This window comes from Sturnus vulgaris, chromosome 3 (assembly GCF_052056855.1).
Source record: "Sturnus vulgaris isolate bStuVul1 chromosome 3, bStuVul1.hap1, whole genome shotgun sequence".
Taxonomy (NCBI): Eukaryota; Metazoa; Chordata; class Aves; order Passeriformes; family Sturnidae; genus Sturnus; species Sturnus vulgaris.
Genome location: NC_142245.1, coordinates 79,491,275 through 79,508,242, shown reverse-complemented (window position 1 = coordinate 79,508,242; position 16,968 = coordinate 79,491,275). Strand labels below are relative to the sequence as shown.

Here is a 16,968-nt window from a genome sequence, read left to right as displayed (position 1 = left end):
TGAGAGCACAGAACAGCAGCTGCAGCCAAACAAGCAAGCAAACAAACAAAACAAAACAAAATAAATCCGCAAACAAATAATTCGGTCAGATAATAAACAGGGCAGTGCAAAATACAGAAATAATGTTGCATCATTAAGGTACAACTTTATGGTATCCCCTAACTTGGGATAAAGTGTGCACCAGCATTAAAGAGAAGTCAGTTTCTGAATAAAGGAGACAACGGCAACACTAAAGACTATGGCAAAACGCATAAGAAGTGTGGAAACTACTACTATAATTTCTCCTAATAAAGTATTGCAGTTGAGACTGAGTTCGAACTTTAGCTTTTCCTGCTTTATAAATCGAAGATAAAGATGCTTTAATTAATTTAACAGATGGCAAATTCAAAAGCAGTGTAAAACTACATTTTCTATCTGAAGTATTATTAGACTGTGAAACTGCTGGTAAAATGAAGAATTTAGCAAGGTTAAAAAAGATTATCCAGTTACAGTGTTTTTCTTGTCTGTCTTCCAGGGTTTTAATTAAGTTAGAGTGCCGTGGGGGTTTTGTTTCTTTATTTTTAGAAGGATATTAAACTTTATGGGTTAAATTTAAAGTTGTCTTGTAATCATTGTTTGACTTACAACGAAGGGTAAATTAAACTACAACTACTACATATTGAAGAGTTCTTATAGTGCATTATGATGTGATTTGTCTGATGTAAAACAAAAGAATTGTTAACAAGCTAGAAAATTTATTACCCAGTAACAACTTGTATATTAATAGATTAATTTTAAATACTAGATTCTCTTTGTTTCACCCTAATTTTAATGATGCTAAGTGCATTTCTCATTTAGCAGTAGGAACACTGTTGAAAAACAACTGCATGGTATGATGTTCTGATTACTTTTTTTTAAAGCAGCAAGATTCATGGAACAAACTATATCGAGCTTGACAGAACTCCTGAATTGTTTCATAATTTTTGATACTGTTGTTATTATTATTATCTTCATTATTTATTGCAGATAGATTTTCAAGCTTGCTTGAATTTCTTTGGCTACATCCCTCTACACAAACCTTTGTCTGAAAATATCTTGGAGGTTTAGGGCAAGATTCATGCCTGAAGCAACAGGCTAAAAAAATATATACAAGAAAGAATAACAAATTCATTTAGCATTAGATGACAAGTAGTTACATTGCTTCTTTCTCCAATCAAATAAACCATAATGTCTCTCATGGAGGGCTGTAACAGAGCAGTCACAAAAAAAGTAACACAGCTTTGAAAAAGGAGATCCCCTTAACTTGGAATTGATTTATGCCAGGGCATATTCTGGGTCAATTCCACCTGCAACACTGGCACAAGCCACAGCAGGAACACAACTGCCATTTGAGCTCACAGAATAATCAGCTCCAAAAGAAAGGGATGCCCTAGATATCTGTATAGTTCAACTTCACAAACAAAGTCATTCTTCCCTGACTGAACATAAGTCGTTACGCTTCATGGATGTGTCTGTAATCCCCCCCAGGAGAACCAGCAGCACAAAATGTACTGTTCCACTACTAAAAAGTGGTCTGGGAGGAAGGAAAATAAATAAATAAGCCAGTAATCTGGTTGTGTGAAAATCATATATACATGCAGGCACACCCTTTATCTGGATCTTATTAGAACATTTTAGGACTACAGTTGAATATTCTAAGATTAGTATTCAGAGCACAAGCAACATAATAAGCACTTTCATGCATTAACTCTTTCTAAATAAACAAAAGAGCTTGCTTATAAGACAATCTGTCCAAATACTCCAATAGTTACATATGAATAATCAGTTAGGTAGCATTTTTCAAAGAGCCCAGAATTGTGACTACAAAACTTTGTGTGTTATCAGGAGGCTTCAGAACTGTGAAGTACCAGGCCTGCTGCTCCACAGAATTCCCTTCCCACATAGTATCCCATCAGCAGTGCTCCTTAAACACTTAAGGAAAGGACACAAAACCCTTTCTTCAAAGTGTTGCAAGTACATATAAAGGAGAAACCACAGTCTAGAGCAAGAATGCTTTCTTTGGCCATTCAAGTCAATTTGGATCCAGATGAGGGATAATATGGTCTGTCACACTTATTTATTCATTCCTCTACATTAACTCAATGACTGTAGAAGGAAGATTTCAGGACATGAAGAAGCAACAAAGTGATAGAGATGTGCCTTAGCAATAAATACATAAGTACACCATCACCAGACCCCCACAAAGAAAACAAAAAACCACAAAACCAGACATATTTTTATATCCATATATTAGCCCAACATTCTGTGCTGCCTCATCTGACTTACAGTCTCCCAGTCAAGAGAGACCTCTCCTGGTTCAAAATTAATAGTTACACAAAATGAATGAGTTATCTGATAATACCCACAAATCTGGCTATCAAACCTCACAGCTCCTTTTCTGCCATCAAAGTCTGCTAGCCAAATCCTAGACACGCCCTCATTGCCTGTAGAGCAGGGAAAATAGGGAAAAGGACAGCATGGCAACAGGTGGAGATAATGAGGCCACCTTGTAGTAGACCTTCCTTGCCCTGAGCTAAAATAGCTTTACCTAGAGACAGGGGACATGCTAAACAAACCAAAGTGCTCTTAATCCAAACTCAATTGATCAAAGTTTTATTTTTGCACTCAAAAATGAAAATTCTAGTAAGCATGCAATATTTATGGGTTCTAATGCTGTGGAAAACAGGTGAGTATTAGTCTTATAATCCTAAATTTACTGGCCAACACAACTGTACAGGACAATTATTAAGAGGCAGAGTGAGCTACAATTTACAGCTCCTGAACCTCCAACTCTCTAGCTTCAAAGCACATCATTCCTGCCTTCCCATCCCATCTCCTCTTCCTCTCCTACCTAAAAGCACAAAATAAAACCTGCTTTTCAGAAAATTAAAAGGAATATTGTATAGAGCGCTTAACATCTATGAATTGCACCTTTCAGGAATCATTAGAAAGGCACTTTATACATTTTAATCCTGAACCATTTAAGTGATTTTTATATACTCTTTGCAGAAGCTTCTGACATTATGTTAGCATTACACACTTCAAAGTTAAATTGCAGGCTCCTAACAACTACTAGTACTGCAGTTTATAAAAGCAATTTATTTAGAACTTTTAATGTTGACTGGGAGTAAAAGCTTTACTGCAACCATTTCAATAACTTCCACAACTTTCGTTTCCAGACAAAATATATACTATCCCCACTTAGATATATTATTCAAAGTAAAGTCAGTGAAATAAATTCCACATGGATTGCAGCCTCATTCTCATCCAAGATTCTTCCATCTACAGAGGCAGACACTAGTACAGAACCAGTTTAAAATGGGTGAGCCTGTATTCCCCTAAAGAATAGTTAAAATAATTATGAAGAAAGGCCACAAGGGACAACGGCATGTAAACAAAAACTGCATTTTTTCCCCCATGACCTTAAAAACTTATCATAAAAAAACAGTGCAGATATTTGATGACTGGACTATGAATAATCACTTTAATCTTTAAAGTAAGGTTTTTGTTTCCAAATCTATTCTTTAAGCATCACCCCATTTTGACAATTTCATGCAAATAATAGAAAAACCCTTTTAACTACTTCTTTGAGACATTCAATGAAAATAATAGAAATGTCTGAAGAATGGCTGTCCTAGACACAAAAATGATGTAAAATTACCAGTTGAGGCTTTGCCCATTGCTGATAGTTATATAAGTACAATTGAATCAAGCTCATTTAACTTGCAATCAAATAACTTGGGTTAAGCCCAGTTGTTCACAAAACCTGTCACTCCTATTAAAAAAATCCATTTGGTCCTGCAAAGTCTATTCAGAATATGCTCGACCCTGGAATACTTCCATCCTTTAAAATTTCCCACCACTGAAACATGCCACAGCACAGAGAAAGGGATACAAAACACTACCAATTAATGGTGCAAAACTGATTAATATTTAAAGTCTATTTCTTAAGGAAAGTGAGGAGAGGAAGAAGGAAAAAGAAAGGAAGGTGTGGCTTAAAAGCAGTCAGATTATTCTTGTGGGTTCTTCACCCTATCCTATGACTAGGAGGCCAACATTCCTTCCTTACTCTAAGACTACAAATATGTATTAACCCTAAACAGGACTCAATGACAAGACACTCAAAACACAATTTATAATAATACACTTTCTCAGTAGCTATCCGGGTCACAATGCAAGGTGCCCAGGGAGAGAGTATTCACACCTTGAGAAACACTCTTTTAGTCATAAATGCTTTGTTGTGATCAGCAAGCCCTTAACTTTCCTGCTAATACCGTTTCTGAAGATGTCTGAAAATCTCGACACCCTACATTTTTGTACCCCTCCTCTAAATTAGGGAAGAATGCACTATCAATTGTGCAAACCTCTACTTCAAAAACTTTCCACTACTGGGCAGAAAATTTCACATCCATGAGAATCTGGTCGAGTAATTAGTATAATCTGAAAATTAATCTATGGCTTCTTTCTCATTCCCAACAGTCTCCTTCAAGTTCAATTCCACATTAATATCTTTGCTCCCAGGAGACAAGCTTTCCATTGCAAACCCAGGACACTCCAGATCTGCTTTCATGACAATGTGGTCTCTTGTTCTTAATAATGAGTTCTCAAGTGTATAGATTTGGCATTTAATTGGATTAGTAGTACTATCCAATCTTCTCTGTCCTCCCTCATTCTCGTTATTATCTCAACTTTTTCTCCTCCCTCTCAGGGATAATAGTTTTTCCATGAATCCATTCAAGTATCTTTTCTTTAAGCCTTTACAGACAGGCAACCATTCTGCTTCCTTGCCACCTAATTTTGGGCTAGTACCATTTACCTCATAATTTCTAAAACAAACAAACATCTGTTTCCCAGTTTTCTCCTTTTTTTTTTTAAGAGCTGTTCTTTAGTAGTGATGATTTTTTCACAATTTACTCTGGACCAGATGATTTTTTGATAACTTCTTGTATTAGGAATTTGCAATTTCTCAGTTATGCATGGAAGCTTCATCTCATCATGTAAAGGATCAAAGAGTAGGGGAAAAAATTATTGAGCCATGGAAATCAGAGACAAACGTCAACCTTTTTTTCATGACATTTATAGAAAAATTATCTTAAAATATACTGAGTAGATTTCCTTCAAGTAAGGGTCACAAATATGAAAAGGCTGCAACTGCCAATAATTTCAAAGTTCTTTAAAAAAACGGAATTTTCTACAATTTCTACAAAAAGCTATGGTTTCTAAAAAAAAAAAAACTAGGAAGCTATCACAAGTTTGACAATATAGTAACTAAATCAAAATAATTATATTCAGTATAAATCATTACTCTCTATATAGAGATATATTGATTTATTGATACATTCAAGATAAATCAAATTTATTTGATTAACAAACAATCAAAAATGCCCGGTTTTATCATACAATTAAGTGCACATTTACTATTTTCATTTTGTATTAGGGTAACAACAAAAAGTTAATTGCTTAGGCAAACAGGCCTTTCTTTTAATGTAAATGTAATTTGCTAACCATGAAAGAAAGAAACAACTACACAGATGTACCTAACTATTTTGTTATAAACATGTCAGACAATTAGCACCAATTCTCAAAGAGGCATTTTATTCTGCATCTACTTATTCACATTTAAATATCTGCAAGCCATCAAATTTGCATGAATATTTTTCAAATTTAATAGCCTTTGGCAAGAACTACCTGTTCTGCATTTTTTAAAATAGCTGCCTTAACATAATTGAACAGCCATAGTATTAGCATGATATTTATTATTTTTCACTAAAACTGCATGTGTACAGATGTGAAAAATAAAAAAGGTACTCATAGAAATGTAGGAAAATAACTTATTCCTCTTAATAGGTTCCATTTAGTGCAGGTCACATTTTACCATTATAAAACCTAGTCCTATTTGATTGTATTGACTTGAATAATTCCACAGCCATTTTTAAGCTTTTTATTATTCTTAGTGGTAGCCGTCTTTTCTTCAGAACTGGTGTCTCATTACTTTACCCTGCCTGAATATCCAGCTCCACTCCTTAGAACAAGCATCTGCTACAAACAGTATTAATGAGATCCATTTGAAGGGATACAACAAGCCATTACCCACCTGGGCTAATCATTTCACAGTACAAAGCTGATAATGCAGAGAGTCATCTAACAATTACCTTACTCAGACAGTAACAACTAATTCAGAAGCAAGGCACTGCCATTTGCAAAGATGTATCTACCTTGTAGCTACTGTTAATACACAACATACATTTCATCTCAACAAAGCCAAAAGGCATGATTTTACCAGTAGGAAATTTGCCCTTTGGCTTATAAATAAATTAGCATTAGAATTATTTATAAGACACCAGTAGTTTGACTACTGTTCCAATATATATAGAGAATTTAAACCAAACCAGTCAGAATAGCTGCAGAACTCAGTGACTTTTATTTAAATAATAATAATTTATAGCAGTATGATTTTAGAGGTGGTTTTCTCCAAAACAGCATGAGTTTGCATACAGTATTTACATACAACCAAGTAGCTGGTACAAAGGAAATATTTCACCAAAGCATGCCAATGCTAAATGAGCTTCACAAATCTTTAAATTTAATTTCTCTAAACCTAAGATACAAATACACACGTATTTATATTCTGGCATTTACTAACAGGAGGGGAGAAGCATTTGTTCACGCTGTATTTTTCCTTTTGGTACAAACACGCTCCAGAAGGAATGCTAGAGCAGAACCAGGAGGTGAGCCCTGCTGATACTCAGACAACCAGGGACAGAACAAGCAAGACTCAGTGAAGGCACAAACTCTTCCAATCACAACAGACTAGGCTAAGCAAGGCTAAGTAAAAAGATTTTGAATTCAGAGCTCTAAGAGAATGGAGGAAGATGACTTTTGACCCAAACCAGACTCAGAACTCACACACTTAAAAAATATGCAAGATACTACTCCAGTAAATCTCCCCAAGATATATCATAGAATCACTATCAAGTAATTTAACTAATCAATTTCACATTGTTAGTCAACATTATATGAGAAATAATGCTTTTTTATTTAGGAAAATACTTTCTCTTTTTCTAAAATTATGGGTAGAAAAATACAACAATGCTAAGAAACCAAGAAAACGTGCACAGAACTACCACTGGAAAAAAAATGCCTAATAATGGAGAAAGAAAAGAAAAAAAATTAAGGAAAACCACCACAACAAAACCAAAAACCAACATAGCTCTTAAAACTGAGAATAAGAGGTTCAACTCAAATCAGAATCTAGGATTAACAAATGCTTTTGAAGAAAAGTAGACGTCCTTAGTGAAGTTACTGACACTGAATATCAGTTAAGAGAGTGTATAAAAAAATATGCTTCTGTCATGAAATCTCTAGGAAAAACTACTGCTGCAAAAATAAAATACAGGTATTTAACAACTAATGAAATTTAAGAAGTTGAGCAAATGCTGCTATTAACTGAAATAAAACTGTTTCATTTCAGTGAGAAAGTATAACAGAAAGTTATTAGTTGTGCATCTGCTTTTCTTTAAGTCTAACAGGGTTCACAAAACAGCAGTGCTTTTTAAGCAAAGAGAGAGAACAAAGCAACAACAACAACAAAAAGCATGCAAGCCTAATAATATTCTCATAGGCAAGGTCTAGACTGCTGCATCTAAACCACTTTTAACAGAATAGCTTCAGAGATATTTGATGACAGGGCTTCCATCTCCAGATAATGTAAGCAAGGGATCCATAAATGGGTCTCCACTAACTGATGTCTTAATATTAAATTCAAGAAGGTCACGCCTGTCAACACAAGCATTCAGAATAACTAATGAAAATCTGTTTAATGGCATATGGAGTCTGGATCACTGGAGAACAACTAAATAATTAGAAGCATGTCCAATGTAAAAATGATCATAATTTTTCATTGTTGATTAGGATACATATCATGCAAAGTGTATGAATGTCCAAATAATAGCTCAGGTTTTCACCTTTAATCTCTCTTTCACATTACTTAAGGTGAATTTCATTAACACCGGATCTCTGTAGCTCCATTTTCTTCTCTGAATATACCTATCAGTCTGTGTATTTCTGTAATCTATTACCAGTTATTATGTTTCAAAAAAAATGTAAAGAGCTATTTAGTTCCTTCAGTTTTGTTCTTCATCCCCATTCTGTTTTCCCACCATTCTAAAACTAAAAACACAGGATAGAATGTTCAAAATACTGAAAATTTCTACAAGAAATTACATGTACATTTTAATTTCATTCACAAAATGCAGTCTTCCAGGTCCCCTACTATGTTCTGTATAATAGCTTTAGTACTCAGAATGTGGGCATCCCATCCACACATTTGAGTAAGAAAATGAGAATATTATATAAGACATCAATTTTCCAAATTAATAACATAGGATATGACAAAGGGTCTTCAGGTCAGTTTAAGCTGGCTGACTTCATTTGTTCAGGGTCAGCAACTTGGAATGCCCTATGCCCTGTACTGCTCTGAGAATATGCCTCGACCTCCCAATACCCCATTGCTGTAACTTCCCACTCTGAGAACACTTGCACTGCACTCTCCAAGTGCTTGTGCATATAGCCAGTGTTAGTAGACCAATTATTTCCACACGTTTCTTGATGCCTGGATGCCATACTGACTGCAAGCTTACTTTGACTTTTCACACCATGCTCAGCCCAAGCTAATAAACCCTTGAAGCACAAACTACACAGAAGAGACACTTGAACGGTCTGGGGTTTTTTTATACAGACAGCTTAGTTCTGGCTGAATTGTGCTGAATCCTGACTGACTCCATGTGGAGCCACTTGGCAATTTTCATAAGGCATCCAATTCCCCACATTCTCCAAGATTTTCATTATCTAGGATACTCTATTATTAAAGGTAACAAACCTAGCAAAATAAAGAACTCAGGAAAAACTTGAGAGTATGTCAAATTAATCCAATTAGGTTGTAGTTTGTTATTAAACAAAAGGCACCCCTGCAATGAATGCAAGAGAACTGGTGAGGGAAGATAAAATTATTGGCTATTTAGCTGACATGAACTACATGTTTGAACAAAGGATCACAGTATTAATTTTTTTAAAACCCTCCAAAATTTCTAATACTACCCAGCTTCTGAAGGATCAATTAGAAGTTTTAATTTAGCTTATAAATAGAGTGTTCACCCTAGCAGACTCTCACTGATATATAAGATTATTCTAAGATCTTGGTGGCATATCGTTGCTGACAGACAGGCAAGGGTTATGGAGGAGAATAAGGGTACCTGCCTTTAACAGTCAGTGCGTAAAACAGCTGCTAGAAAGAAATTTGGCCACAAACTTCAGCAAATGTTGGTACCAAGACAGAATAAAAATTAATCTCTGGAGCGAGTTTTGCTCCTGCACTTTGTCCTTTGTACAAGCAAATTCACTTTCCTGAGAAAATACAAACTGTCTACTGAATTTACTGTTTTGCTTCTTCACATAAAATGAACTTACCGGGTGCCGTCTGCTTTCCAGCTAACTTTGTATGGCTTCTGCTCCAAAAATTTAATATTTTGCTTGTCCATGGAAACAGGCTGTGCTCCAGGGAATCCGGTCCTAATAAAAAGAAACGTGTTTATTAATGGTTCTGCAATAAACAATCACACAAGTAAATACATTTTTTTACATTAGACTCAAGTCACACCTTGTACCAGATTTGTGGAAAGGTTAGTTCTGAGTTAGAACATCTTCTCCAATAAAGTATTTTGCAATAGAGGGTAAAAGCCTGTCTCATAAGAGATAGCAAATAACAAGGTTATTTGCTTATGACAAAACACTAAATTATGTGGAACTTCAAAGTTTTTAACTTCGCAGAAAGAGATACTTAGATTAAAAATTACAGGCACGATAACCATCAACAAACTAGGAAGCAGTGTGGATCACCAACTTTGGAATGGAAAAGTTCAGAATCACAGACATTAAAACCAACATTTTCATCAGCATTGGACACAAATCCGAGCTGGCTATAAAAATGAGTATTATACCTCTATACTGAAGTGTAAAAGCAGTGGTATAAATAAGTCTACTGCTTGAGAAAAAATAGATTTTACACAAATAGCTGCATTACGCTACATTTGGAATTTGAACAGCAACATTTTTTTATCTCAATGGAAAAGTAATTCTAGAACCTTGTTTCTTAACATCAAAAACTGATCATTCCATTTCATAGTACAGGACAAGACTTTCACTGACAAGTGTGTTTGAGGCTTTTTAAATAAACAATCCATCAAAAAATGGTCACCTTTTTTCTCATTTTTACAATGAGCAGTTTCATTCTGCAAAATATAACACTTATTTCTTAGATAGTATAAATAAGTTAGTTCTAAATAGTCTCATACCCTTCCCATCCACAGAACTGCTGACATTTTTGCTGTATTCCTCCTAATTTTGGTTGCGTTGTCACCTGTGTCACACATTTAACTGTTATTCCTTCCAAGAAAATTGCACCCTAAATTAAAAAAAAAAACCACAAAAATTAGTATTAAAGCCTTCATAAAATCAAATCAGGATATGTCAATACAAGATTAAGTCTGTTTTTACAACCCTCTACAGCAATACTAACTTCAACATTCCCTAAGGATTTACCCCTAAATGCCAAAATACATTAGCTGAGCTTTGCCATGAAACTCACAGGTGACCCATATTATAAACTCAGGAACTGAAATGAGTTATTTATGAGGAAAAGATATAATTTTTTAAAAAATAAAGGCAATAGGAAAATAAGGAAAAAGGAAGGAATAGCTAGTACTTAGATGCTTACACTACTTAGCTAATACTCTCAAGAAAGTTGATCTAGGACAAACTTAACAAAAGAGAAAATACAAACAGCAGACTTGTAACAAAATATTTGCATAAATATATTTTTATAATTTATTCTCAATCTAAACCAGGTTATTAAAGTGGAGCTGCTATCCTGAATGCCCCAGAAAAGCCTATGTAGAGATCAAATACATCAATCTGGAAATAAAACTCTAAAATAACTTGTACATTCTAGAAAACATTTGATGCCAAGAGGAATAAAAAGAAATCTTGCATAATAGAACACATGAAAGCCATCAGGTCTACAAAACTACAAAATTAAAGATTTCTATGGAGATCTCAAATCAACCAGACTTAATTCAACAGAATCTCAAATAAATTTTCAATGCACACAAAGAAGATCAAACCATGACTATTCACCTGTTGAATCCTGCATGTGAAGATACAAGTACCTCATATCTATTCTTTAAAACACTTGAAACTAGCTTTAACAAATCCAGCTGCATACTACTGATGAAAGGAGCAGCATTTTTCTCCTCTGCACTTCCACACACTGTGGCACTCATCTGTTCTACACTTGAGCAAGTCTAGGAACTAATTTGGTAAAAATAACATCATAAATTGGTAATCTTCTGCCAATATAGTATCGTAAACTAGTTACCATAGGATAATTCAGTACTAGTGCCAGCACAAGGGAAGCAAAAGGGAAAGAAGGGAAAAGCAGGACCACAGTTTTCAGTACAGCCTGCAGTTAATTGACTCAGTCACATCACCAAATCACATTCTGAGAACAGAACATCCTAAAGAAATATACTGGTACATAACCTTAACTACCTTGAGCTCCACTGACTTTCTGTGTGTCACTCACCCCATACAATTTACATGGGCACCAGCCAGTGCAACAGCATGCAGGGGAGTGGGTGAGAGAGGCAGACAGCTACTCGTGCCTGGCCACCACACTGTCTGAATTCTTATAAGTGGTAAAGAGCACCAGGAAACAAAAGAAGATGGTTCTGCCTTGCTACTGTGAATAATGGCAGTACGACTGCTAAGATTGAAGTAACAGGCAGGGAACAGGAAAGATTTTCCAGAAAAGAAAAAGTAATAAACACAAAATTCATACTTGAAAGTGCTTCTTGCAGATTATCTGCTTCAAGTATAATCACTAGCTAAGGCACAGCACTATGAAAACAATGTGAGTCACTTGGGCATTCGTGCTTGGCTAACTTAGCACTCCGGGTTTCATGAGGACATTTCTTCGATAAGGTGCTAAAACGGAGCCAGACTCGTGCAGTTTTTACCCTACTGTTCAGCTACCAATGCTTTTGGAAACAGGACACTGGAAACAATGGTTCAGAGACTCCAGAGAACTTACATCACCAGGAGCACATTGACTCCTCAGCACTGATACAGCACTGATACTAAACACAGAGTTATAAGCCCTAAAGGATCCAAGGAAACTACATGCACCTGGTATCTACACCGTACAACCTCACACCATATGTACCAATCAACTTTGCCCCACTTGCCATGAATTTCTCCACCCATCACTTCAGCTGAAGGCGAAGTGGCAATGTGGATCATCCTGTGTTGGTTCATATCCTAAACACCATCTGGAGGAGCATGTGAGTGGGAACAGCCCCAGACATACACCTTCCCAACCCTAATGGCTATCACCAGGCCTGGGTGAGAGATGGCTTCAGCTACTCAGACCTGAGTGTGTGTCAGTATGCTCAGAGACTGCCTCCCAGAAGACAAAAAAACATTCCAAAGCATGTTTAGAAGGGACATCTTCTAAAATGAAGGAAGTGAGAGACAGGGAGCTACATTGATCAGCTCAGATTTAATACCTAGAAATACAGGACCAAATCACAGTAACTGCCTCATGCCATGTACAAGCAAATAAGAAAACAAAATCATACCAACTGTCACTCACTAGCAAAGGTGTTCCACTAAACATTTGGTTTTCATAATGAAATAAGCTTCACAGAATTGGCATTGCATGCATTTGCCTTGGTTTGTCTATTGTTTGCTTATCACGTCCTCATAGAGGAACTCAGAAAACATGGGGTAGATGCAACTTCCATAAAACAGAAGAGTAACCTTTTTCAAAACCAGGTTCAGAGGAGTTAGCGTTTCACTAACAAAGCAGTAGGATCTGCTGAGTCTGGTTTAGGCATAAGATAATTAATTAATTTCCACTAAACTTCTGATTAGCGTTCTTATTTTGTGACATCTCTGACTTTAGTAACACGGACACAGACTGGGATGGTAGTTTAAGATTCAGTATTATTCTTAATTTTAAAAATGGGCTGGAAGTAACACTGTGCAATGCAGTATAAACAGAGTTCTACACTTAATGGGTAAGAAATTATACAAACACACACTGGTAGATAATTAGAGAAAAAGACATGGAAGCAGCAAGAGACCAAAAGCTGAATTAGTATTGTTCTGTCTTGTGAAAGGCAATTATGTTGAGATATATAAACAGAAGTATTAGCCTTAAGACAAGTGAAATTAATTTCTCCCTATTAAGCCTTACTAGGATGGCCTCAACTAGAGGCTTGCATTCAATTACAGGCACCACAACATCAGGAAAACATGAGTCAACATGACAGAATACAAAGAATAACAAGAAGGGTCAGTAGCACAAAAAACATGGACTATAAGGAAAAAGTGAACTAATAAGCATTTAACATGGAGAAGGAAATTATACTCTTATTCAGGCACATAAAATGCCAAATCAAAAAACAGCATTTTTCCCATATCCTTGAAGATACACTGGCAAAACAGTAAGTGCAAGGGTTAAATTTTGCAAAAGAGTTTGTTATGCAGAAAAACCCCAAGTCACTAATATTTAGAATCAATGTAGTGTGATAGTTAACTAATAAATATTATCCTCATTATGTCAAATCAGTTTAATTGCTTTCTTCTGTCTCACAGATGACCACAAGACACCTGCACTCAAATTCATGAAGAAAATCATTAACAGCCACCATCTCTTCCAGATTGTTTAAGATGTCATCATTCATTTCAGAAGCACTGCATCTCACACCCCACAAAATGCAACTGGTGTGGGGCCAGAAGAGACAACAGTCCTTAACAAACAGTAAAAGTTCCATTTGACCTATAAAAGGTTTGTAGGCTCTGGCTCAGAATTAAAACTTTTTGTTTGATTTGCACAATTAAGTACCTTTTCCCTGAAGTGAAATTCTAAGTGTCAGTTAATAGTGTTGATTTGATGCTAAAATCAGTACTGCATACACTGACAAAGTCAAAACTTGTTTGGTTTTCCTGTATGGCACCTCAGCCTGCAACAAGCAGATTTCCTGGTACCTGCCAACTTCCTTCAGGTGATGGCAAAGGAAATTGTAATGGCTTTATGTTCTAATGATTCTTACACTTTCTGTAGTATAGGAAAGCAAGGCTGTCAAGATTTTTTGACATCAAAATATGGAAGTTTTAATTAAAAATGTTGCAGTAAAGTTTCTCACATCAGAGTTTCTAAAACGGACAGCATACTAACTTCATTTCACAGTCTAGCGAGCAGAGGTTTCTGATTATTCATTGTCCTAGCAAGATGCCTGGGAGCTGTCTCCTTCTCTACTACTAAACTTTTCTTCTGTCTCCACAAGGATTTGGGTCAAAATGAGAAAAATTCAGAACACTGCTATCACTACAACTACCTCTAGTTTTACACTGCCTACCCCTAGGCTTTTAGGAAAAAGATGAATTATAAAGGTGGAAACATCTGTTGCAGGAAACCAACATAATACTGAAAACGTAGCCCTTTAGACAGTAAAATAAGAATATCTGAGCAAGAGGTATTTACCTGATACTCACTCCCCCTGTAGTCTATAAATAGACTGTATCCATCTCTACTGAGTTAAGAAGCAGTCCCATCTGCCAGCCAAGAACCATGGTAAAGATTTCTGCCCGTTCCTCCTCTTCGTGTCAAAGAATGTTCCTTCAGAGCTGCAAAACTGAATTATACGAATATGCATATTAACTAGATGATTCTTTCTTTCACAAATTATCTAACTCATAATTAACTTTTAGTTATTAATATGCTTATTCGTATAATTTAGCCTCCAGCTTTCAACAAAACTATGGTGGCAGACAAGAAAAAGCCCAGGAAGCCAGTATCATTCTTGTTAAATAGACCAGTTGAGTTTTATACTCGATGAAAAGAGGATGTCATTGCAATTTATGATAACACCTCAGCTCCTAATGCATCAGAAGGCACATGAAAAAAACTTTAGGGTTCTAGCCTCCCCAAAAAATATTTAGATATCAATGTTTTACTGCAAGGCTAATAGAGGAAGTGGCCATACCCCACGAATATACTTTTACTATGTTCTTACAGTGTAGGAATTTTTTTATTCCAGATGAGGGATAATTTGAAAGTTTTCAAAGTTCATCTTGCTACCTTAGACTAGATTCTGTATTCCTGTCAGGCTAATATTTTCCATACTTCACCTGTAAACCTTGTTGACCAACTGCAGTAACAACAAACTGCTTTTCTGCAGCCTATTTCAATATCAGGATTTCCAAGTGTTTGCAAACAAACACACCTCAGCACACAAGTAAAATAATTCAGTATTATGAAAAAAGATCTATTTTTGCACTCAGCAATAGTCTAGCCTACTTTATTTGCAAATAAAAAAGCAAGTCAAGAATTTGAAGAGAACTGAGTCATTAATCTTCAGATGATACAAATATATTGTTTGTAGCTGAGTATTAGTTCCATATCATGGTAGCTACAGTAACTTATTTCATCAGAGTTATGTAGATGTATGTCTGAAACCACAGTAAGTGATCAGCCATACTTCTTATAAAGCTAAAACACCTTTGAACACAATACGATTTCAAAGCTGCCTTGGGTTTTTTAAGCTCATACTGCTTTTTGCTAATCCAATTTTCAATCCTACAAAATTTCCCAAAGAAAGACTATTTACCAAAATGAGCACTGAATTTTAAAAATTCTGAATTCCATCCACATGACTACAAAAAAGAAGAACTGTTTCCACCCAACTCGAATAACATTTCATCTCTTAAGACAGACTGAATAATTAAAAAGCACTTTACCATCTCAAAAAATTGATAAATTAGAAAAATTTTAAGTCATTTTTACAACTGGAATATTTGAGGCATTGAATATTAACGTTCAAGTTCACATAGGAAACACAAAAAAGTTTACAATGGATCTATGATTTTTTCCAGTTACAATGCTTCCAGTCTCCACTTGCAAGAGCAGTGACACTTGTATAACGTGTACAATGAGGTAACTGACGGGTATGAGGTTATGAAATTATGTTTAGCAATTAGAACATTAAGTTCCAAATCAAAATTACCAGTTTTAGGCGTTCTTTTCTCCTCTTGCCAAAGGAAGAGCTTGATGAGCCGGGTTCTGATTCTGGGCCTCCAGTTTTACCATTATCATCATCCTCCTCTTCATCTTCATCAAAGCACCATTCTGGAAGCTCTGGTGGTGGTGGTGCATCATCTTCATCACCATAACGACGAAATAATTCCTTCAAATAGTCACCTTTATAAATACCTGGAGGTCTGGCCTGAGCAAAAGTAGCCACAGCAGCCTCAATACTGTCAAAAAAAGGTGGAAAATCACTCTGGATGCTTAGTTTACGTGTCTTAGTCATGTCATGCTCTACCTAACATAAGAATTACTGGGACTGAGAATCAATACAAATTCTGAAGTGGTAACTGCAAAAACATTCCTTGTACTTGAAAGTTCATGCTTAGATCACTCTGGTAGCAGTTGCTCTTGCACAAGATTCTGTGTAACTCTGTAGGCAAATGTTCTCAAGTAAGTGCAGCTCAGGCTGCTTTGAGTCCTTATTCTAGCTCCTAGTGGTCAGCTGATCACTGTTTTATCACAGATAAAACTTTTCTTATTGCTACAGAGAAGAAATGGGTGACATGCAGGTAAATACCTGAGGACTGCATGAACACCAAAAAAAAAGACAAAAGAAATAAATCAACAAACTTAATGAAGAAAAATGCATTTGTTTTAAATTCAAATATGGTTACGTTTTTCTCTGCTAAGAATTGTCTTTCCTCTCATTAGAGGTTTTGCCATCATACTGGGAAAAAACACTCTAATCTTTTTAAACTACTTCTCTTTCCAGAAGTTTCTCATAAAAGGACTGTGGTTCAGAA

The 16,968-nt window shown here is 35.7% G+C and overlaps 1 protein-coding gene across 1 annotated transcript in view; it reads right to left on the bottom strand.

The window, feature by feature from the left end:
- The window catches only part of RNGTT (RNA guanylyltransferase and 5'-phosphatase), a 167,751-nt gene that overhangs the window by 132,922 nt on the left and 17,861 nt on the right, over positions 1 to 16,968 (bottom strand). The window contains exons 6-8 of the mRNA XM_014877786.2: positions 16,143 to 16,392; positions 10,368 to 10,477; positions 9,484 to 9,585 (exon numbers count right to left, since the gene is read on the bottom strand). Coding sequence (XP_014733272.1) covers positions 9,484 to 9,585; positions 10,368 to 10,477; positions 16,143 to 16,392 — 462 coding nt within the window. The remainder of the gene's footprint in view (positions 1 to 9,483; positions 9,586 to 10,367; positions 10,478 to 16,142; positions 16,393 to 16,968) is intronic.